Consider the following 24,435-nt stretch of genomic DNA (forward strand, 5'->3'; position numbering starts at 1 on the left):
AAGCAAGCCGGCCCTCAGATATACCAGAAGGTGGGAACACATCTGCTAAGATAAGTTGTTGGACGTTGAGGTCCCATGGTATTTTGACGAAGATGAGATAAGTCATCACCAACACTTTGCCAAATTATTGCCATAATCTGCTTGGGGCACTGCATCAGCAGTTTCATTACTCTTCCAGAAAAGATTCTCCCTGCGGGGCCGAACTCATAATTTATTCCCATCCGATGATGCATACTAGATCAGGGATGGGTGGCAGAGGTGGTGGTGGTCACGTCAATTTTGTTGTCCTTTGCGGTTCTGAGATTTAACAACAGGCTGCTTTGTGTTCGAATTCAAAAATTCAAAGCAAAGGTGTAATCACCTGCTTCTCTTTGTTGGTTTCTTGGCTAATAACTCCGTAGCTGCGAGTTGTCCTGCATTCTTCACCTTGTTTGAAACCATCTTGAGTTGATTCCATTTTATACCTGTCAAGACAGCAATGCTTCCATCACAATGTGATTTTTCAGTGTGTAAATTATTCTTTCAAGACAAAGTGAAGATCAAAACGTACATTTCCCCATATATCCCAAACACCAACTACATAGGGCAGGCTGGAATTTCCTTAAACACGTTTAGGTTCATTCAAAGGACACCGTCACCGCTGTAACGCTGTAACATTCATCCAAATCTGTAACTTTTTGAAAAGTAGGCAAGTAATCGAAAAATGAATAAAAATGAATCGATTAATTGATTCATCGATAAATCAAAAATTCCGTTTAAATCGCCAAATCGCATGTTCATTGTGGGCTCCAAATATCAGTTTCCGAGCCCAAAAGGTCCCTGAGATACTTCCCGGATGAGAACGAAAATAAATAATTAATAAATCGATGTAAGCCTGGTGTTGGCTTCGTGGTTCGGGTAGCAGCCGCTGGCTTGGGGTCTTAGGGTCCTGAGTTTCAGCCATATTTGCTGCTGAATTAACGCCAGGTGGGGTTGACTCAGCCAGTCAGCCTTCTGAGGTCGGCGAAATGAGTACTAATTGTACTGGCTGAGGGGCACTGCATCAGTGGCAAAGTCGTGCCCCAACTAAATGATAGTGACCCGGCAACCGAGCTGTCACACGTCTGGTGTTGGCTTCCCGGTTCGGGTGGTGGTTTGGGATCCTCGGGTCCTGAATTCAAGCCATGTTTTTCCGCTGAATTAACACCAGGTGGGGTTGACTCAGCCTGTCATCCTTCCGAGGTCGGTGAAATGATCCCCAGTGTATTGTTAATAGTGTGCTGACCTTTCCCAGGTTGTGATTTTTTTTTTAACCCCCCACTCCCTCTCTTATTTTCGTTCGTCAGTTGGTTTGTTCTTTTTTACGTTTTCCCCCACTTTCCCCCCTTCCTCTTGTTGTCATGTTTGACCTTGTTCTCCCCACGCGTCCTTCTCACCCTTGGGGTTGGGCTGAGGAAGCTTGACGCAAGTCTTTCACGAACCGGATGGCCAGGCATGACGTTCAACCAAGGTTTGGACAGGAATTTGGAAAAAAAAAAACAATTTGTATATCTTGTCGAGGTTCGAATGAGAGTAAACACACAACACACAGCGAGGGGGGCATGAGACAAGAGGGGCGTGAGTGGGAAGGACAAAGCAGTGGGAAAACAGAGACATTAGGAGATCTGTTGAAGGGAGAGGGATGGGGAACATGGGGAATACAAGATGGACATTACAGGGACTTTCAGGAAGGAAAGCAGATAATTTGAAGGAGGTGGGTTTGGGGTGGATTAACGGGGGTAGAAAAGATCGAGGATTTGGATGGGGGATGATAAGAGGTGGTGGTGAACGGCTGTTTTGAAGGCCTGGAGGGAAGAATGGGATTGAACAGAGAGAGGGAGTTTATTCCAAAGGTGGGGAAAAAGAGGAATGAAAGAGTGAAGGTGAGCAATGATTCGTGATTTTGGTAGTTTTACTAGAAAGGGGTTGTTGGTGGACCTTGAGCGACCTGTGGAAATATGGTGGGGACAAATCGCAGACATAGGAGACGAGAGAGAGAGAGAGAGAGAGAGAGAGAGAGAGAGAGAGAGAGAGAGAGAGAGAGAGAGAGAGAGAGAGAGAGAGAGAGAGAGAGAGAGAGAGAGAGAGAGAGAGAGAGAGAGAGAGACATAGGGGGGCAAGACCGGAGAAGAGACGGCAGTGGACAGAAAGTGGACACCGAGCTGCCTGCGGTGAGAGAGTGAGAGACCCAAAGACTCAACCTCACCGTGGGAGATAACAATGATCCGAAATGCCTTGGTTTCCACTGCGTGAAGCCAAGAAAGGTGAGAGGCAGGAGCACCAGCCCAGAGGGTAGAGCAGTACTCCATCAGGCTGTGGACGAAAGCTTTGTATCTGCTTAGGGGCTCAGGTGGGCCGAGGAAGGACTTTGCACGACAGAGGATTCCCAGTCGGCGACTGGTTTTGGAGGCCAGGTTGGAAATTGTTCGCATTCAAGCTGACCTTCCGACATAAGGTACAACAGTTTCAACGAGCACCATCCATCGAAAATTCCGAGTAAGGACTTTGTACGGTTAGACGGAGGATTCCCAGTCGGTGACTGGCTTTGGAGGTGAGGTTGGAAATGTGGATTTCCCAGGAAAGATCATGGCAGATTGTGTGACCCAGAAGCTTAAACGAAAGGACTTCGTCCAGAGGATTGTTGAGAAAGTGGATGGAGGGGGCGTGGGGGGTTCCAAACGGTCCTTTCGGAAAACATGGTGAGAGTATGAGAGACATTTTTGTTGGAGACATAGACAAAGGAGAGACATAGTGAGGAGAGATATTTGTTCATGCTGCTGGTGATAGCTCACCTCCTCTTCACGAAGGACACCGATGAATCTTTAACATCCACCGACTAATGCCGGCAGACGGAAAGACCGCTTAACGTTCATCCGAGCTGCGGTGCACACTGTTGTGTTGGCATAGTCACGTGATACATCAGCGGATCACAGTCATGTGAGCAAGCCGCCGGGGATTGAGATTCCGCCATGTCGGCAGCAATACATAAGTCATGCTGACCCCGGTCCCTTGTGTTCCTGTGGTCTTTCAGATAGATTGATGATTCAAAAACGTCAGAAACACTCGTTTTCTCCATTATCTGTGTAACCGGAACAACAACACCATTCATAACCTGCTGTGTTCACCTGTCAGAGGATCCTAGTGATGCTTGTTATAAATATTGCAGGAAAGGTTTCGATTCTGAGCGAATCTCTGCACAGTAAGCACTTCACAGATGATCCCCTTCGTCAACCTGACCACAGATTATATTATCCAAGTGAGTCATGATGTCACCCACTTCCAAAGTTATTAAAGTATTTGGCAGATCATTGAAAATGACGTCAAGAGGTTAAGAACTCTGCGACATTTTGTTACATGGAACAGATTTGACTCCCCAATCACATCAGACGAGCCCGACGTGATGAAAGATTTTCTGGAGCCATGAGGATGTCAGGTTGGCACCAGCACAGTTTGTGAAGTTTTCCATTCCATGGAATACCACAAAAGAGCAGCTGTTAACAGGTGTTTTTGAGTGAAACGACCAGGTACACATCTTGTGGCAGGTTCTGCTGGGTGAGTTGTGAAGTCAATTCCATGATGACCTGCAATGATCACAAATTGTGAAAGAATAACGTGATGTACAATCCTACCTCCAATACCTATCAAGAGATGCAGACTACAGGACTTGGGAGTGGAGAGGTACAAGTTTTCATTCTTCTTCTTCTTCTTTCATCTTCTCCAATTTTTTTACTTCGGGTCGACACAAAACCGCTTGACCACCCTTCTCCATGTCCTCCTGTCAGTTGACCTTTCTTCTTCCAATTCCATGACTCCTAAATCTCTCGCCACCACAGTTTCCACAGATCTCCTAATGTCTCTGTTCCCCGGTGTTTTGTCCTCCCCTCTCTCACCCCTCTTGTTTCATGCCCCCCTTGCTGTGCGTTGTGTGTTAGCTCCCATCCGAGCCTCGATAATGTATACAAAAAAAATCAACAAAAAAGCTCGTTAATTTTGGCACGTTCCTAAATTAAATATAATTCTCCAAACAATAGAAAAAGGATAAGTTTAATGCTTTCGAAATTTCACATTCTGGAGGGAACTTAGATTTGCTTAAAGTAAATCGGGATATCGACTTCGTTTCTTTTATGAGTCCATGAGAGTGGATCGTGGAAAATCATGGATTCGCTCCAAGCTCCCAATTTGAAAACGATCGTACTTAAAAAAACGATGTAGACAGAGATTTGTGGTGATGATGAAGAGGCATTCAATAATATGAGTGAGGAAAGTGAAAAAAATCTTCATCATGAGGAAGAGGTTGAAGAGAGTGGAAGAGGGGTTGGAGAGAGAAAGAGCGAGGGGTAGGAAAAAGAGAGAAAGAGAGAGGGGGGATGAAGAGGGGGGGGAAGAGGGGTGGGAGACAGTGGAGAAAATAGGAGAGAGAGATATAGAGATAAAAAGAGAGAGGATGGGGTGGGAGAGGAAGAGGGGTGAGAGAGAGAGAGGGGTGGGAGAGGGAGAGGATGGGAGAGGGACAGTGGAGAATAGGAGAGAGAGAGATAGAGATAAATAGAGATAGAGAAGAGAGGAGGGGGTGGGAGAGGAAGAGCGGTGGGAGAGGAAGAGGGGTGGGAGAGGGAGAGGAGTGAGAGAGGGACAGTGGAGAAAAATAGGAGAGAGAGAGATAAATAGAGATAGAGAGAGAGAGAGAGAGAGAGAGGGGTGGGGTGGGAGAGGAGGACGGGTGGGAGAGGGAGAGGGGTGGGAGAGGGACAGTGGAGAAAATAGAGAGAGAGAGAGAGAGAGAGACAGAGAGAGAGAGAGAGAGAGAGAGAGAGAGAGAGAGAGAGAGAGAGAGAGAGAGAGAGAGAGAGAGGAGTGGGGGGTGGGAGAGGGAGTCCAGAAGATGTGATGTAATGTCACTGCGAGAGACGGCACACACATGAATGAATCACCCTGCCTGCAAAATACCCAGATGAAAGTTTACAGCTGGGTCAGGGTTCAAACGTTTCAAAGCCATTATACCTGGAAAAATCACAGAACCATCGGAAAGCATTCATAAAAGCAAGTCAATTAAAACTTGCATCCGTTGAAGACAAAGTCTTCAATATCCCCCGCCATAGTAAATGAGGATTAACAAACTCATATTCCCTAAGCGTGTGCAATATGGATGTGAAGTTTCCCCTTGATCTGACCAGCCGTTCTGGAGAAGATGTTTGAAGGTTTTAGGGTAGATTCAATATGGCTGCCAAACCATGTGACCTATCAATTAAAAATTAACAAACTTCTGAAAGGATGTCTTGGGGAAAGTGTATGTGAAATTTTGCCTCAATCTGTCCAGCCGTTCTGGAGAAGATTTTTAAAATTTATTATTTTCAATCCAAGATGGCTGACGAACCATGTGACCTATGACATCATAAATTTATATTCTGCCTCCAATCCTGCAGTGGAATACGTGTGTGAAGTTTCGTGTTAATCGGATGTGTTTTTTCTATCCAAGATGGCCGCCAAACCGTGTGACTTGTGACATCATAATTTTTACTATGTATGCAGACATGGTGGAAGATGAGAGTTGCAAATTTTCGCTTCGTTAGGTAATGTGATTCCAGAGAAAACATTATTTAATATTTTTCTTTAATCCAACATGGCTGCCAAACCATGTGACCTATCAATTCGAAAATATCAAAAGGCACCAGTTCACCACTTGCTTGATATGTGCACCAAATTTTGTAAATATATCTTCAGGGGATTTGTAGTTAAGCTCCGGAAACGAAATGTGACAGACGGACGGACGGAACCCATTTCTCTATCCCCTGCCAACTTCGTTTGTTGGCGGGGGATAAAAACATAAAAATCTAAATACATGTGAGCAACCCATTACAATGCAGAAGTACGGATCGTTGTTGCTTACAATGTGTCGGTTGTGGAAATTCACAGAACATAATTCAGGTTTCCCAGAGATCAGTTATGTCGATAAGTGTATGTTCAGATTGGATTTCCCCACCGATGTCAAAAGGGCAATTATTCGTGTACCGGGCTGTGATCTTTGAGTTAGCTGTTATTCTTTTGCTATCTTTATTTTGGCAAACAAACAATCATCTCCTCACCACCTCCGCCACAACCGCCAACATCTCACCACCTTCGCCATAACAAACGACAACATCATATCCTCACCACCTCCGCCACAACCGCCAACATCTCACCACCTTTGCCATGACAAATGACAACATCATCTCCTCACCTTCATCTCCACAAATGCCGCCATCTTGTTGCCGGCAACAGCGTCCTCAACGAACAGCATCTCCGCCGACAGACGCGGGGACTCCCTCGTTGGGGCGGGAGCCGATGATTTCTACCACGTCCGCGCACGTCCGTGTTTGATGACGAGATCGGATCAAAATGACAAAAGGGGCGGAGCCAGCGGGGGGTGAGAGGTCGAAGGTGGAAGACCAAACGCACCCCCGTACCCCATAAATGGGCACGCTGGAACGCCAAGCCGGCAGTCTGTCTGGGTTCGGAGTCGAGTGGAGTCGGGGTGGAGAGCGCCAGTTCCAGCTCGTTCGGAGTCCGGGAGAGGTTAGAGTCTGGTGCAGGGCTGTTGGTCGGTGGAGGCAGCTGGCGAGAAGTCGCCAGCCAGCGACATAACGGTCCGAGGTGATCGGGCCCCGGGACGGTCCGAGCGACGCTGAGGAGTGGGCGGGCTCTTAAAAGAGCATCAACTCTTAAAAGAGCAAGGCCCGTTCGCTCCTCTGAGGCATCGTCGGCTAGGCCCGATCAACCAGGCCGCACGGCAAGGCCTGGACCAACCGAGCTGCCAATACATCAGCTGCCGTGTTGACGGAGAGACATCGAGGGTCGTCCAGCGAGTCACCACGAGGGTGGCAGGTAACCTGCATGGTCTTGCGGAGCTCTTTCGGTCTTCACAGCTCCGTGGAACAGTAAAGGCCTACGGGTCCTGTTCTACCCTTTCCTTTCCTGCAGTTTTCTTTGCATGGAAGTTGTGGCGCCTTGTCCTTAAGTAGTGAACTGACTCAGTGATTGTGTAAATAATAAATAGAACGGCTGCAGTTCTTTTGTTTGCTCACGTCTTGTCCCCCATCCCCCCATTGCTTCGTTGACTGCATGCGTGCATACGTGTTAAAATAAATGTCATTGTCTGAATATTCACCTGCTTGTTGGGTCCCTTCCTTCATTGAACTGCCATAATTGCGTTCGGGATAATAGCTGGTTTTTAATGGCCGATAAAATAATCGGGTCCGACGGGGCTTGGCGATAAACCGCTCGGCGATCACAAACGGAACAAGCTGCTGAAGCGGCTCGTGTCCATACGAGTCCCGTTGAGGTACAACCTCTCGGTAGTCTGTCCGCACGAATAATTAGGTAAATCGACAATTCGGCAATCGACCCTGTAGCGCGAGCAGAGCATTGACAAGGTTGTGGTGTGATTAAAAACACACCCGTAGCTGGATTTCGGCGTTGATCCGAAAGCTACGACTGGATTGCTACGTTCGGTGGGCGAGCGCGGCCGCAATTAGCTAAAAGCGGTCGCCCGCACGCCGACGTGGCGAGAATCCACAACAACATGTATATATACATATATATATATATATATATATATATATATATATATATATATATATATATATATATATATATATATATATATATATATATATATATATATATATATAGTTACGGCCATGGGTACTGAGTGTATTATGAGGGGGTTTAATCCCCGCTTCTCCTCGGAAGAGCAGGACCTGGGGCCACCACTCATGATTAACTTCGTGGTGCGGTGGGTTGCTTTAGAACCACAAACGCCAATCAGTTAACCACGAGTTCCAGTGTCCACCGTCTTAATTATTCCATTTAACTAGAGGTCACTTGGTTTCCTGAACGGGGAGCGCGCCCTCGGTAAAGTACCAATCTTATCTTGATTAGATCTTAATTAGGGCGGCCGAGCGTTTTAACCGCTGGTGTGTGCCAACTGTTATTGGTCAATTCGTGTGGTAATTACCTCCCAGTCTATATAGGTTGGGACAATGCTGAATCAATGGAAGGAAAGGACAAGCACGGACAGGTTGGAACGTCAACAAAGGAACTTATTAATAAGAAAATAAAAAAAATAAAAATGACTTCTTATTTTCGTGAGGTAAAAATAAGTTAATTCAAAGCTCTCAAAATATTCGCAAGCAAATAAATATCATCAATCAGGTCAAATCAATCAAAATGATCGCAATAAAATAAATGATTAATTCGGCACTGATGGAAAAAAGAGACAAAGAGCAGATGCTTATATCGATGACTTACTTAACAAGTAAACACAGACAAGGGTACCCAGCAGATCATTCGGGGGGGGGGGGGGAGAGAAATTGTCTTGCTCGCCAAATAGAAGTCGTACATCAAATAACCAGAGTTGGTGTCAAAGCCACCCAATGCTCGCCTGTTTATACATTTATCGTTTTTAAAAGACGAGTCTCATAATATTTTTGAATAAAGCATTGCAGTGAAGTCTGATCCAAATAATTTTAAAGCAATATATGTATTTGTTTCTTGTAATCAGAAAACTAGTACACATATTAAATGAATGGCAAGCATCTGGTATAAACAGGTAAGCATTGGGTGGCTTTGACACCATTTTAGATTGAAATTTTTTGAAAAAATTTAAATCATTTGTTCATTTCAACTTCACTACACCAATAGTATACCCCAAAGGAACCTCCATGCCAAATATCAGCATCCTGGTACACATATTAAATGAATGGCAAGCTTCCCAAAAAATAACTTGCACCAAAAACTTTAACGTTGATGTGCTACAAAAAAGTTAAGTTCAAAACAGGTCAAAAATTTGAAACATTTGAAATTATTTTTTAATTTCAACTTGACTACATCAATGATATACCCCAAAGGAACCTCCATGCCAAATATCAGGATCGTAGTCCACATATTAAATTAATGGCAAGCTTCGAAATAACTTGCACCAAAAACTTTAACATTTTCACGCTCACGCTCACGCTCACGCAATCGCTATAGCTCTCTGTTCTTCGAACAGGCGAGCTCAAAACGTCCTGAAATGTGTGAACGTGCCTTGTCCATTGCCAGCGCCCAAGTACCGGGACGCCAAGAGCAGCTCTCGAACAGGAGCATTAATGGTCCGAGCGTCACCCACGGCCAGGAGTCACCAGGAGCCATAACCGATAGACAGCTGTAAGGAGCTGTAAGGCACTGTGAGACGCTGAGGCTGTCACCAACCCACTTTTTTCGTTTTTTTTTTCCTGTTTTTCGTTGCCCTGCGATGGTTCTTTCTGCGCCCGACGATGACGTCATGGCGAAGCAATGACGTCATGCATTGCCCAGATATGGAATTGGGAAGGAGCAGTGTACAAAAACATAAACACATACTGTTTAGATATATACACTTTGGATTCAGACCAGGTTTTTACAGGATTGGAGATGTAGAGGTGAGACGTTTGTCCATCCTTCTGACCTATGACGTCATAATTATGATTGAAAAAAAAAACATTCAGCAGGGGGAGGCACTCCGACGGTAAAATTTCGTGTCAATCGGACAAACGGTTGCCGAGAAAATGAATATTAAAAATACAGACACGTACGCGTACGTACACAACCGAATGCCCAACCGTGCTTTTCGCTTCGTGAGTGAAGGATAATGAAGGGTTAACTACACAAAACAAGTGCTGCCGATGATGTGCGATGCCTGATTGCTCTTCTTCTTGTTTGACAATTTATCTGTTTCCCCTTCTCCCCGTCACGTGTCCCCGATGGAGGATCGATGGGCTGGGGCTCACCTGGTGCCGACACAAGTGGAGTCCACCATTTTGGGTAAAACTAAAACCGTGCTGGAAGGGTGTGTGTGGGTTTCACAAGGTCCAACGAAGCCCTCTCACAGGTATCAAGGTATCCAGGTGCGTGTGTTCGTGTCTGTTTGTATTTTATAATCAGTAACATCAACAACATCCTGTAAATGTTCATATAATCCTTCGGAATGGCCGTTAATGTTCAATAAATATTTATAATTGTGAGGGACGGATGAAAAACACGCCGGGTACCAACGTTTCGGCAGTTAGGCCTTCGTTGGACCAACAGAGGGTTGTGATAGTGGACAGAGGGGCGACGTGTGTCTCAAGGGATGGTCCAGAGGTTCGATTCCCGACCCGACGATACACCGGAGAGACGGACTCCTCGCACGACGATGTATTTTCAAAGTGCTCCGGCCCTCTGAGGGTCCCGAAGCCGGCTACTCGGTCTGAGAGCAACAGTTGGTGGATGTTAAAGATCACGTGGTGTATTTTGTAAAGAGTAGGCTAGCTATCACCGGCACTCTGAACAAATTACAAATTCTTCTTCAAATCACCTTCATTTGAACGTCAGGCCTGGCCAGCCGGTTCGTGAGAGGTTTGTGCCAAACCTCTCCCATGGCCATTCCCACAATAAGGTGGGAATAACTGTGACTGTTGTAGTAGTAGTCGTAGTAGTAGTAGTTGCGGTGGTGGTGGTTGTTGTAGTCGTGGTAGTTGTAGTACAGACGGTTTATAGATGATGTCGGGAAGGATGGGGTGAAAGTCCAAAGGGCCTTAGACTTAGCCAAGGATCAGGGGTAAAGGATCAAAGGTAGTTGGATCAATGATGAGGGATTGAAGCTCAGAAGAGGTGAGTTCCGAATTAAAACTCTTCTTCTTCTTTCGAATGCAGCACAACACTGTGGGGTAACATCAACGGCTGAGAGTGTGGCCATGGTGCCGGCGATAGCTCGCCTCCTCTTACCGAAGGACAGCCTGGGATCTTTAACATCCACAAACTAATTCTGGCAGGTGGAAGGCCCAGTTTAACGTTTATCCGAGAGATGGAATCACCCTACCTGTGAAACACCTGGATGACAGTTTATAGCTGGGTCGGAATTCCAACCCAGGCTGGACAGCTTCGAGGGGAGTTCGGGTTCGAGTTCGGGTTAGGGTGTTAGGGTTCGGGTTAGTGTGCGTTCCTCTTGGCCATCAAGACAGCTGTAATGAGGAGTGAGTAATTATTTGGTGGAGTAAAGGAGATTAAGGAATATGACGTCAGAGGGACGGGAATGTGTTTCGTTACCGTGAAGAAAGAGAAAGTAGGGTTAAAATAAATAAACAAATAACAGAAAAAGGCGGAGAACAATGGGAGGTGTCAATGTCAGGGGTCAATGGGAGGAGTCAATGGGAGGGATCAATGGGAGCGTCAAAATGGCTTGACTTCATGCATGCATCATCACATCAGTTATAACTGGTAATATGTATCGTCTTACCGAATGCATCCACCATCACATCAGTTATAACTGACAATATGTATCGTCTAACCGAATGCATCCACCATCACATCAGTTATAACTGACAATGTGTATCGTCTTCCCGAATGCATCCATCATCACATCTGTTATAACTGACAATGTGTATCGTCTTATTTAATGCATCAATCATCACATCAGTTATAACTGACAGTGTGTATCGTTTCGCAGGTATATGAAGTATATAAGCTTCATATGGCGTTCGTTCTTCATAAGCTGTTGGTGGTCTTGCTGGTCCAGCTCGCGGTGTCGCTGGTTCTTCAGTCAAGGTGATGGCATCGGGCCGCCGTGTTTCGTCATCCTCCATCACAGATCCACTCTTGCAGTTCGAAGAGCCAACCTCGGTGGACCAAAATGATGAGGATCGCCTCCGAAGTAATATGGATTGCATCCGAGAAAATACGGATCGCCTCTGTCGAAGTCTGGATCGCATCCGAGAGGGTACGGATTTCCTCCGAGAGAGTACGGATTCCCACCGAAGTAATGTGGATTGTTTCCGAGATGTCTTCTGTCCAACGCGCATTGTGGATACAATCCGCTCGCGGGTATCAGGGGAGAGACGTCATACCGGATCACATCTAGATCGGGGTCCGAGAGACGTGATGCTTCGAGACTTGAGACCGCAAATACCAGTTCAATATCGATGCACTCTCATGAGCCCGAGGGGACAACTGTATCAACTCAGCAGGACCCTCCATCTGTGTTATTTTCGCGAGCTCCGTCTCGACCCTCTGCGAGGACAAGGGGTGAGACAACTCATGGTGCTCCTGAACCAACTGCCACAATAATACCGAGTCGCTCTCAACGCTCTGCAAACCCGACAGGCATGATGACACGTTACACAATTCCTCAATCTTCCTTCCCTCTGACATGTCTTCCTCGAAAAGCTCCATCTTCCCACAAGAAATAAGGAGGTCCTCTCTTTCCTTGAGAGCGGCAGCGTCTCCGGGGGTACGTCCACTCGTCTCAACGAATCTAATTTCAACTCACCCAGGAAGAAGAGATCCACCTCTCGTCCCATCACGTGGGACGACGAAGACTTTCCACTCCGAAGACTTCCGAGATATAAAATAAATGTTAACAGTCATGACAAATAAAATAAATAAATCTTGTGATGCTTGCTGCTTGTTATTTCCCCCCCCCCCAAAAAAAAATGATGGATGTTATTTCAGAATTAGTCAAGTTGGTAATATGGGGGATAGGTGAGAATAGTTATTTCATCGTGATGTCTGTCCACATTAGCGTAAGCGTGGTGTAATCCTTGTAATTTACAAAAGGATTTCGTTCCTCTCTCTCCCAAGCGTCTGTTCCTCAGCCTCGTTCCCACCTTCTGTACAATCTCGTACCTTCCCCGTCGTTTGTCTGTTTTTGAGTGAAATTTCCCCGACACCACAACCAATGAGTGCAACTTCTGAGTGATCGCGGGGTCAGTGCAAGTCCACGAGATGGGATAAGGAATGCCATTATATGGATATCAGTCTGAAGGGAGGGGGGAGGAAAGGCTGGGAGGGCACAGCAAGGACAAAGCACGCACGACGTTACCCCCAATGACCTACTGGGCTGTTGCACGAAGAGAGAGCAATTGTTGGGAGGTGGACCAGGTACGCGAGCCGAGCATGTGCATCACAGGTTTTCTTTTGTCTCGTCACTCCCCTTCTGAGCCCTGTCACCCCCCTCTCTTCCAAACTGATGGAATTAATCATTTGTGTTGAGACTGTCGTGGCTTTCGGGCACGCTGGGGATAATTTTTTGTGGATTGTTCTCACCCCTTTTCCTCCTTTGTGAATAAATCCACTCTTTTTGATGAAATCTTGTGTGGTCGTCGGGAGTGGCTGCATAGCACTGAATAAGTTGGTTTATTAACCAGTAAGATGGACAGATCGTCTTCCTGCATTTTTACGTTGAGTGTGGAAAATCCAGGAACATGGTACCATCCCAGCCTCGGCTGGATGTTGGCAAGCTCAAGGATGAGAGGGTGGCTGAGGAGTTTGCGAACAAGCTGAGTGAGGATTTTGGGGAGCCTGAATACTTTGAGGAATCTTGAAGAGTTGTGGAGTGCCTTCAAGACCATCTTCCTTGATGTTGCCGGTGGATGTCTTGGAACTCAACAAAGGGTGAATAAGAATTTTGTCTCCCATAGGAAACAGGTTTCCATTGACCAGTCACTGGGCAAGGCTGAATGGCAGAGCTGAGCTGTTTCGGGAGCTGAGGCGTAAAACTACGTGCGCTTAGGGTGGACAAGGAGGCCAATGTGCGAGGAATCTGTGAGGGGGTCGAACATCACCTGTGGACAGGTGATTCTCGTTCTGCTTATAGGGGAATTTGTGCATTGCGTTCCACCAAGCTGGTCTCTCGGTGTAATGCAGTTATAGTGGAGGGTGGTGGGCTCTTGACAGAGGAGTCCGAAGTGAAGGCCCGCTGGGCCGGTTACTTTGAGCGGCTATACCAGGCTGATCCACCAGCTGTTGAGTTGGACGTACGGGGTGTTATAATAACTGTTTCTGACCCTCCAACAACTGTGGTCCACCTTCACTTGTGAAAACACAAGCTGCAGTCAACCGGTTGAAATGGGGTAAAGCTCCAGAGATCTGTGGCATCCATGCTGAGCTTCTCAAGGCTGGTGGAAATGCTGCACTCGTGTCATTGCATGCAGTTCTGTGCTCTGCCTGGAACACAGGCATCATCCCAACTGACTGGAAGAGGGGCCTTGTTGTCCCTCTCTGGAAAGGGAAGGGTGATCACCAGGACTGCAACAAATACCAAGGGGTGACGCTGCTCTCAGTGCCTGGCAAGGTCTTTGCTCGGATAATTATTGATAGGGTTCGCCATCATCTGCTTGAGCACCAGCGTCCAGAGCAGTCAGGCTCTCCACCAAGGAGGTCAACTATTGACCGTATCCTTGCTCTTCGGTTCCTCACCGAATGCAGACGAGAGTTCTGGCAGGGGCTGCTTGCAGCTTTTGTTGATCTCTGCAAAGTGTTTGATTCATTGAATCGTGATGCCCTCTGGAGATTCTTGGTTGTCGTGGAATGCCACTAAAACTGATCAATCTGATGTCTGAACTTTTCTTTGACACTGAGAGTGCTGTGAGATGTGGTGACACCATCTCTGACTTATTTCCAGTTGATACTGGAGTTTATCAGGGATGTGTACTGGCCCCCACACTTTTCAGTGCTTGTCTGGACTGGATTCTGGGGAGGATGTCGGAGAGATCAAGCTGCGGTGCATCGTTTGTGAATGTCAAGATCTCTGACCTTGATTTCGCAGATGATGCAGTCATCTTTGCAGAGACTCTGGATATCCTTTCGGGGGCAATGGAAGTGCTGAATGAGGAGTCGGAGCCGCTGGGATTATGGGTTTCCTGGGTCAAAACTAAGATCCAGGCTTTCAATGACATATTGGATGCTCCTATCTTGTCTGTACCTGTTTGTGGCATGGATGTTGAGGTCACGTAGAGATTCACTTACCTTTGCAGGGACATTCAGTCAGTCAGAGGTCAATAGACGTCTGGGTCGGACCTGGGGAGTCACGGATTCAGTGGATCATGGGGTCTGGTGCTGCCGGTCCTGTGCAGGAGGATGATAGTCCGAGTCTTCAGGTCCTTGGTGATTTCAATCTTGCTCTCCAGATGTGAGACTTGGACTCTGACCAGGGATCTAAGACGGCGACTTCATTCCTTTGGTTCCAGTTCTCGTTGAAGAATCCTTGGCTATCACTGGTCAGATTTTGTGGCCAACGAGCAGTTTCGGAGAGAGACTCCAATGAGATTTGTTACCTGCATTGTCCGTGAGCATCAGCTGTGGCTTTATCGACATGTGATGCGTTTTCCTGACGCTGATCCTGCTCACAAGATTTTCTCAGCGAGGGAGGAGGAGGCCAATCGTGAGTGGTGGAGGCCAATGGGCCAAACATGTGCCTCGTGGTTGCATCAAGTTCATCAGCATCTCTCGGAGATGGGAATGGGCCAGGCATCTGCCTGGGGTATGGCTAGACGGAGGTCCCTGGAGTACCAGGGGAAAGTGGACGCAGCGACGTGCTGCTCCGGCGCATGCTCCCATATCTAACCTGACATGTGGATGGCAGTTGCTCCCATAGCTGGCCCGACATTTGCAGAATCTCACCAGGCAGTTTACAGCACAATACTCCCCTTTAAAGTCAAAATTAGCTCATTACATCAAGCAATTTAGATCACAATTTACCGATCCGTGTTGCATGAAACTCACAACATGTAATTGTGAATTTTACGAGTTCATTTCTCGGCCTTTAAGAATGCTTATTCACAAATACCACAACATCGAACTTTTAAATGACACATTCCAACTGAAATTAACGTTTTTGGCTAATTATTGAGTGAGCCCTCCTACGTCTTGCACACATACATAATACCGATAATTACCTCGCACATGCAAAGCGAAAAGCTGGGTGAAGCAACTGGATCATGTCCATCCGTCTGTCCACAAACATCAGTTTATTATCGAGGAACAACTTCATTTCTATTGAAAGTTATACTTTGAACAGCAATCGGAACATGAATTGGAAAGCAAACCTGCCGTTAAACAGCACTTTCTCTCTGAATTTGGATCGATCGCACGTGCATGTAGAATGGTGAGATAATTTTTTTACTCTGTCTGCCTGTCTGGTCGTCAAAAACCAGAGTTGGTGTCAAAGCCACCCAATGCTCGCCTGTTTATACATTTATCGTTTTTAAAAGACTCATCTCATAATTAATATTTTTTTTATAAAGCCTTGCAGTGAAGTCTGATCCAAATAATTTTAAAGCAGGATATGTATTTGTACATTGTCATCAGTGACAAGAGCGCAAGTGAGCACAATATACGCCCGAACAAGAAGGTACATACAGAATTGTGCTACTACATGGAAAACAGCATCCTGGTTGCCATGGCAACCACTTTAGATGACGAACGTAGGTCACGACACACCGTCTCCACAGTCTGTACCTATGTACCAAATATGAAACGTAAAAGTTGAAAACTTTGCGAGTTAGAGTGCGGACAGGAACGGACGGACGGACAGACAGACGGACGGACGGACGACCGGTATCACATAATACGCCCCGATAAAAAATATATACTGCATATATATTTATATATCGGGCGTATAAAAAATAGTGTGTTAGATAAAAACATTAGACAGGAAAAAATAACTTGCACCAAAAACTTTAACATTTTCACGCTCATGGTGACGCTCACGCCAGGGGTATCGCTATCGCTCTCTGTTCTTCGAACAGGCGAGCGAAAAATTGAAAATCATTTCAAACAGCAAACTTACTGTTTTTAAGGACATCATAAAGGACACATACAACAGGCACGAATAACTCACGTAACGTGTTCGCTCGGGTGGTGTAATAGCCACTCTGTCAGGCGGTAAACTTCCAGAATTAATTTATTTATACGACTTTAACAATCTTTATTTTATTTAAATTGAATTACATACACACAGTAGTGGCCCAAAATATTGACACCCTTGCACTTTTTTTCAAATAATGTATCATTTCTTCCAGAAAATTGTTGAAATTAAAAAAATATTTTGTTCTCCACAAATGTATTTATTTGGTTTGCAGTGGAGCGAAACAAACAAAAAAAAAAATCTAAAAAAATTACTAATTCTTAACTTATTCCACATAGAAATCCTAAAATGGTCTCGACAACATTATTGACACCAATTTGGAGCTGTTAGAAATAATTTGATTTAAAGCGGGTGATTCTCCTTTCCTTTGGAATTGAACTCACCTGTGGTGAGCTGCAGGTGTCTGTGAAATAAAAAAATCACTCATTCAACCAGTTTTAAGAGAGAAATGAAGTCATTCTGCTGTTTTGTGTCTCTGTGTGTACCACAATGAGCATGGAGAAAAGAAAGAAAAACAGAGAATTGTCTGAGTAGGTCAGACACAAGATTGTAGCCAAGCATGGACAATCTCAACGTTACTTGTCCATCTACAGAGACCTTGATGTTTTTGTGTCCACCGCACACAATGTTATCAGGAAGTTTATGGCCCATGGCACTGCAGCCAAGCTCCCTGGACGTGGTCACAAGAGAAAACTTGATGGAAGATTTCAGTGAAGGATTGTTCGAATGGTGGAGAAAGCATCTTGATCAACTGCCAAACAGATTCAAGCTGACCTTCAGACACGAGGTACGACGGTTTCAACTCGCACAATCCATCGCCAACTAAATGAAAGGGGGTTCTATGGTGGGAGACACAGGAGGACCCCACTGATGAGAGAGAGACAAAAGAAATCCGGACTGGAGTTTGCCAAAACACACCTGAACAAGCCAAAACCCTTCTGGGAAAATGTCCTGTGGACAGATGAGACCAAATTAGAGCTTTTTGGTGAAGCTCATCATCTCTATTTCCCTCAAATAATTTCACCCTCAAATCAAATAACAGCACCCGTATTTTTCACCCTCAAAGGAAATTAATCGATTGATCTTTTTATTTTCTGATGGAGATCTCAATACGTTTGTACATTAACTTTGTACGGAACAAAGTGACGGAGGTATCAACGTGCGAACTCCCACGTCCCCTTAATTTAGTCTAACAGTCTTATTCTCATTTTCAAGAAGTTGAAGGGAGAGGAGAGGACACCAAGAAGCTTTTATTTTTATTTATTATTTTTAGCAGCGTCTCACGTAGCGAACGCTGCTCTAAGAACGCTCGCCGTTGTTGTTGTTCTTCTTCTTGTGAAGACTCGGCTCTTTTATACACACGATCCGGATCTCCTTAAATACTAAGCACTTGTACACATTCTCGCATTGAGGGTGCTTTTTGAAAGCATCTATCATGAACTTTTAAATATATTCGGACATTTGCTTTAAAGTTTCGAAAAGTTCACGTCACTATTTAAAGATTATTCCATTTAATGTATTGTAAATTCGTAAATACATTATTTATTTCGTAAATACATAAATACACCATGACGGGTCTCGCTATTGGCTTAATCAAGGCACGTGACAAAATATCGGAAGTTGTTGTTGTTGTTTTTTTGTTGTTTTTTAGCCGACAAATCCTTTGAGGATAATTTTCGGACGCTGCTCTTGGACACATTTGTCCTTGTTTAATATTATAAAGAGGATTTTTTTTCTTCCCAGAAAAAGGAAGAAAAGGGATTCATCCCGGTATGATGCTTATGTCTTGTGGATTTGTGGCACTGAAAAAGGGCTGTTTGAGTTTGATGAAGCTTTTCAGCTCAACCCGAGGAAATCCTCGTCAATGCTTTCCTCGTCGAAGACGGCACGCAACTGCTTGTCTGAATCAGGGCAGAGCAAGTCCACGTCGCTTTCACTATCATTTGTAGCCTTCTCCTCCCAAGCTTGCTGCAAGTGAGGGACAGGCAATACCTATTGAAGTCACACCACCAGTTGAACAACCTGTTCACCTCGATCAGCATGTTAATAGATGGATGCCTTCTCCATCAGTCGAAAAAAACATCTCATCCGATGAAAAGGGCCAGGAGATTTCCAGTGTGAGAAAGGAAGAAAACTCATTGAACAGTATTGAATCTGTCGAAATACCAGGGGTCTGTTAAATGACAAATCGTCTCTCCGAACTCCTATAATTTATTACGTCATCCAACTGAGTTACTTTGAGGAGAGTCAATATATGAAAAAATTGCTGTGGTCCCCCAAAAAATTGGAAGAAAACGTTTTATGGTATTTTTCTTTTCCATTAGGTCTACAGAACAACATATCAAAAGTTGCTAAAAATTGGACCAAAATAAAGGGTCTAGATATGAGGTTAGAAAAAGATGGGAGCCAATGTGAGAACATGTCTGATATCTACTGAAATCTGATGAGTTGAACACTTTCCGATCACTTTAATCCTTTGAGGATAATTTTTGGGGGATAATATGACTTTCAGTGAGCTCAATCTGTTGGGGGCCAGAGGAGTAATGATGAATGGGAGTGACCTGAAAGAGGTCTTGGAGACGATTTCCAGTGAAAACGCTGTGGTTCATCACATGATGAATGGAAAAGCTTTGCAGCGCCAATTTTGGGGACACCTCTTTGTTTGTCAGTGTCTGATGCACCAGGATCGCAGCAAAAGTCATTGCAGATGAGCCAGGATTTGAGATCCTCGTGCAAAAATTTGACAGTAAATATGCGATGTCAGATGCGAGTTCAATAGACTTGGAAACATCACTCAAAATTGATTGTATCAAATGGATTTCCCATACACTAGTTTCCAAAAAGTCTGACTTATCTAACAGTTCAAAAACGAGCAAATTATGGCTGAACTATCTGCAAATGTTGGGAGTGGCCTGGGAAGTTGTCGAGGCCGATTGCACAGGGTCGTAGCAAATGCAAATCCACGCTATATCTGTCTGCTTAACGATATTTGCTGCTGCTGGACATCCCAACCATCTGCAGTCTGCTTATCTTTACCTGCAGAAGATGCAGGCGTGAGAAACTGAAAACTCTGCAGTATTTTCGAAATTCAGAAACGGATTCCACGTGATTCAAGGCACCGACCAACGCTGGGCTGGCCTTGGATCAGACTTGGTGATCAAACAGACCCTGATGCGGTCCATTAAATGTACAGGGGGCCTGACAAGAGGAAGTGGAATGACTGAACATCAAAGAGCTGTTTGGACAATGTCGTCTCCGGTATCCTCCAGCAACAGCTACGCCATGCAGGAATTCTGTCTAACCGTATACACAATGAGCGAACAGCACAAAGAGGAATCTGCATCACAAATAGACATGGACACGATGGACTTGGCCAAAATTGCCACAAAGCTTGAACAACATTCTCCATTCTCGGATGAGGTGACCCTTCGTAACATCATCACAGGGATAAATGATAATGAGGATGTCAATGTGAAAGACCTTTTCATTGTTGGCAGAAACACAGTGAATAAAATGGAAGGACAATCTGTCTTCTCATATTCGCACAAATGAACCACTGCAGTGAGGACACTAACATCAGCCCAGGCCAAAAAAGATCACCAAGGATTGAGCCATTGATCCAGCACTGTTATTTCAGAGGTTCCTTGTGGTATCTCAGCAGGAAAATCTGTGCCTAGATGAGGGAATGAAATGTGAACTTTCCCCATATCCTCCATCCTTGTTTGAAGCAAAGAATCGTGTGCAGAATCCAGAAAAATCACAACTGATGGACACCATACAATGGCATGTTACTTCAGCAGAAGATGCAGTTATTCAGTCCATTCCAGAGACTGGTCGCGATGTTCGAGATGGTGGTTCACGTCTACATCGACTGAAATGGACCGAAGGCAGCACCTCCAGCTCAATTGCCGATGCCGACGCGTCTTTCACATCAGACATGTTATGTCCGGAAATGCCACGGTTGTCTTTGATGGATATGATGGAGGACCAATAACAAAGGACAATACGAATCAGCGACAAAGTCGAGCTCTGGTTTCGAAAAAGGTAAACATATCGGATACAACAACATTCGTTGGGAGAAAGGAAGATTTCCTCTCAAATGTTATGAACAAACAGGACCTCATACACTTGATCTCTGAACACTTGCGGCAGAAAAGCTGTCATATCATCCAAGCTGAAGGAGATTCAGATTTGGACATCGTGAAAGCATCCGTCACAATGACATCCTCCAATGCAACAACCCTGATCGGAGAAGACACCGATCTGCTGGTATTGCTGCTGTATCATGCAACTTCTAAGGACTGCAAGTACCTGTACTTCAGGTCAGACAAGGGGAAACCAAATGTTTATAAAATCGAAGTTCTGAAACGGTTACTTGGTGATGATGTCTGCTCTGATCTATTGTTTGCTCATACTTTCTCTGGATGTGACACTACTTTGAGAATCTTTGGGATGGGGAAGAAATCTGTTTTCCAAAAAGTCATCAAGGGTGAATCTGTCTTGCGTGCCTGTTCACAGGTCTTTTGCACACCAATGGCAGATCAATTTACTGTAGAAACCACTGGTTGCAAGGCAATTGTGTCCTTGTTTAACGGAACCCAATCTGACCGTTTGGCATCATTACGCTACAAGTTCTTTGCATGAAAGTGGCCGCAGAGACCTTCGTGACAACCAAAAAGACTGCGTCCAACAACCTCGGTCACAAACCTTCACTCTTGGCAGACGTACCGACAAGTCATGGTTTGGATGGGCAAGGAAGACGGCATGAACCCTACTGAATGGGGCTTGGATGTGAAAGAGGACAAAAATATTCCACTCCTGATGCATCAGAGCCCTGCACCAGACATTCTGCTCAAAATGATCCATTGCAACTGCACTACAGGATGCAGCACACTGAAATGTAGCTGTAATAAACATGTCCTTGAATGGACCAGAGCTTGCGGACCTTGCCAAGAAGGCAACTGTGGTTATGTGGTTACTGAGCCAGTTTCAGATGATGAAAATGAAGACTAAATATTCGGTGGAAGGTACGTTGGAACATACGCTCGACAGATCAAAACTAATTTCTCGAGGGTAGACTGTGTAACACTATTGGTATTTTGGAGTATTTTAATCAGTTTTTGCTTGGATGTCAATCGTCCATTTAGTTATTTTTACTGACGCCCTTTTTAAAAGGGAACAGTGGGTGTCTTGGGCTGGCAGAATGGCCCACAGGTTGGTACACTCACTTTTAAGCTGTCCAGTCGAGCTTTGAATCCAAACCCAGCTTTAAACTGTCATCCCAGTGTTTCACAGGCAGGGTGATTCATAAATGTGTGTTCCGTCACTTGGTTGGACGTAAACATACACGTCCCATCTCCTGGGATTAGTTGGTGGACGTTAAAGATTACACGGTGTCCTTTTTGAAGAGTCGATGAGCTATCGCTGGCACCATGAACAAATTAAAAATTCCTGATAGAATCAGCAGAGGGTATTGCATCAGTTGCACAGCTGTTCCCCCAGCCAATGATGCTACACGACAGTAGAAGAAGCAGCTGTGTCTTGAGCTTGCTTTACCATAGCTTGTGTTTTTCCCCCAAGTTGATGACGTGTTAATGTGGGGGTTTTGGGAGCTCCACGAATATGCGTCGAGGAGCTTGGTGTGATGAGAATAAACCACCTGATCCACACACCTGTGGTGGGTAATTCATGAGCCTATGGACACGATAACCCTGGAAGTTTGACATTGAGAGTGTTGTCGTGATTTTTCCACTCTCATCAACAGTGTGGGTATTCCATATTCTAGTCCTCACTGAGTAACTCCAAGATTTTGAGAGATCAAGAGGTGAGGGACAGATTATAAACTCTAAATTTCATTGGCCATGACGATTACCATGGATATCCTGGGGGTCAATATGAACGGTAAGATTAAAAACAATGATTGGGAGGTGAAAGGTTCAACAAAGGTCATTAAAAACCACTTGGGTTATTCGAAGGACAGCATCCAGGAATTATACTTTTCTTATCAAACAAGTGTGTTCTCATCACTTTACATTGAGACCAATTTACCTGAATTTTGTGTCAGAGTTTAAACACCTGTGTTAAATAATTTAATACAACATCAATCCCTGGAGAGTGAGATTAAAATTCAGTTTATACCCTCAACGATCAATCTGAAATTGCAAAATCTAGTTATCACCTTTACTCATACTGTTTATCGAAACACATTTCAACACCCAAATTACTCCCAACCCCTTGTTTGTTGTTGTTGTTGGTTGTTGTTGTTGGTTGTTGTTGCTTTAACTAAAAATTGTATTGCAGTATAAACATAAAACTGTTATTTCCGACCTTCATGCCTTCTTTTCCATCTGAACCTGGCAGTCCCAGCTCACCCGGTGGGCCAGGAGGGCCAGGGTGACCCCGCTCTCCCATGGGTCCAGTCTGGCCTGTTGAACCCTAAAAAGCAATGAGAAAAAAACAAAACTTACAAAAAATACAATTACAACTCTAAAACTGTCATTTCATTAATATAATGATAACACTAATCACAAATAACACCTGTGATCAAGTCCAATTATATTGTCACTTCAACACTTCACTCCAACAATTATACACATGCGAACACAATGACCCGCACACACACAGTTGTAAATTTACACACATTTAATGTGCACACATACATCGAAACAACTGTGTAAACACTCACACACACACACACACACACACACACACACACACACACACACACACACACACACACACACACACACACACACACACACACACACACCAAGGATTCGATTCCTGCCACTCATTAATTCTTCCACTCTTGTGGATAAAAGGACAATAATACATGTGAAGAGTGAAAGGAAGCAGACTTCCCATGTCCTCAGAAGGATGTTGTGAGTGCTGCATCTAATATCTCGAAGATTCACCAATTGTGAAATCACACAGAACACACTCATATATCATCGTCTATCAATGGGAAATAAATCATTCCATCACTGTCTGTGGCATGAAGGCTTCCAGGAAAATATATTATTGATGAACTTGCTCTTGTCTTTACCTGAGATCCAATGACTCCTGGAGGACCAGGTGGCCCAGTTTTTCCTTGAAATCCCTGAAGGAAAGAAAAGAGAAAACAATTGTCCACCTTATGGTTCCATTGGTGTTGGTTGGTTCCATTAAACCAAGAAGAGAACGGGAAGCAAGTTGGTTCCATTAAAAGTTACACTCATTTTAAAACACACTGAATCTTCGTCACGTATGTGAATGCGATGCAAATTCCACTCCGATCCTGAGATCTCTGCACAAATAAATAAACAAATAAAAAATTTAACCAAAAAAACCAACCCAAACTGCCTTCCAAGAACTGCTCCCTCCAAAGAACTCCCAACTCTGAATTATGAACCCTCCGAACTCGACAACTCTGCAAACACTCACACTTTGAGACTCTGAGTGGGGCGGGGCTGACGCGCTGATCGTCCTGATTGGACAGGGACCTCCATGGATCCGCCCTTTCTGGGCGGGGTTATGGTCGAGCAGGGAAAACCCCGCCCCCTCGACGCGTGTCTGTTCGAATGTCGGTAATTTGGTCACAGGAAATTTGGTCACGGGAAACTTGGTCACGGGAAACTTGGTCACGGTAAAACGGTCACAAGTTAATTTGGACACGGTATTATTATTATTATTATTATTATTGTTATTATTATTATTATTATTATTATTATTTATTCACTGCATTTAAGGCCAGTGAGGCC

General features: G+C 44.8%; 2 protein-coding genes across 2 annotated transcripts in view; both read right to left on the reverse strand.

The window, feature by feature from the left end:
* Positions 1-24,435, reverse strand: part of LOC147006535 (dynein axonemal heavy chain 8-like) — a 262,978-nt gene that overhangs the window by 193,565 nt on the left and 44,978 nt on the right. Inside the window, exons 9-10 of the mRNA XM_085868614.1 lie at positions 23,742-23,795; positions 23,024-23,131 (exon numbers count right to left, since the gene is read on the reverse strand). Of these exons, the coding sequence (XP_085724740.1) occupies positions 23,024-23,131; positions 23,742-23,795 (162 nt within the window). The remainder of the gene's footprint in view (positions 1-23,023; positions 23,132-23,741; positions 23,796-24,435) is intronic.
* Positions 1-24,435, reverse strand: part of LOC147006537 (dynein axonemal heavy chain 8-like) — an 82,691-nt gene that overhangs the window by 26,616 nt on the left and 31,640 nt on the right. The window contains exon 2 of the mRNA XM_085868615.1: positions 362-464. Coding sequence (XP_085724741.1) covers positions 362-457 — 96 coding nt within the window. The 5' untranslated portion in view covers positions 458-464. The remainder of the gene's footprint in view (positions 1-361; positions 465-24,435) is intronic.

Source organism: Eptatretus burgeri, unplaced genomic scaffold, assembly GCF_056783735.1.
Source record: "Eptatretus burgeri isolate ZD-2024b unplaced genomic scaffold, Ebu_testis_v1 Ebu_testis_scaffold_3167, whole genome shotgun sequence".
Lineage (NCBI taxonomy): Eukaryota > Metazoa > Chordata > Myxini > Myxiniformes > Myxinidae > Eptatretus > Eptatretus burgeri.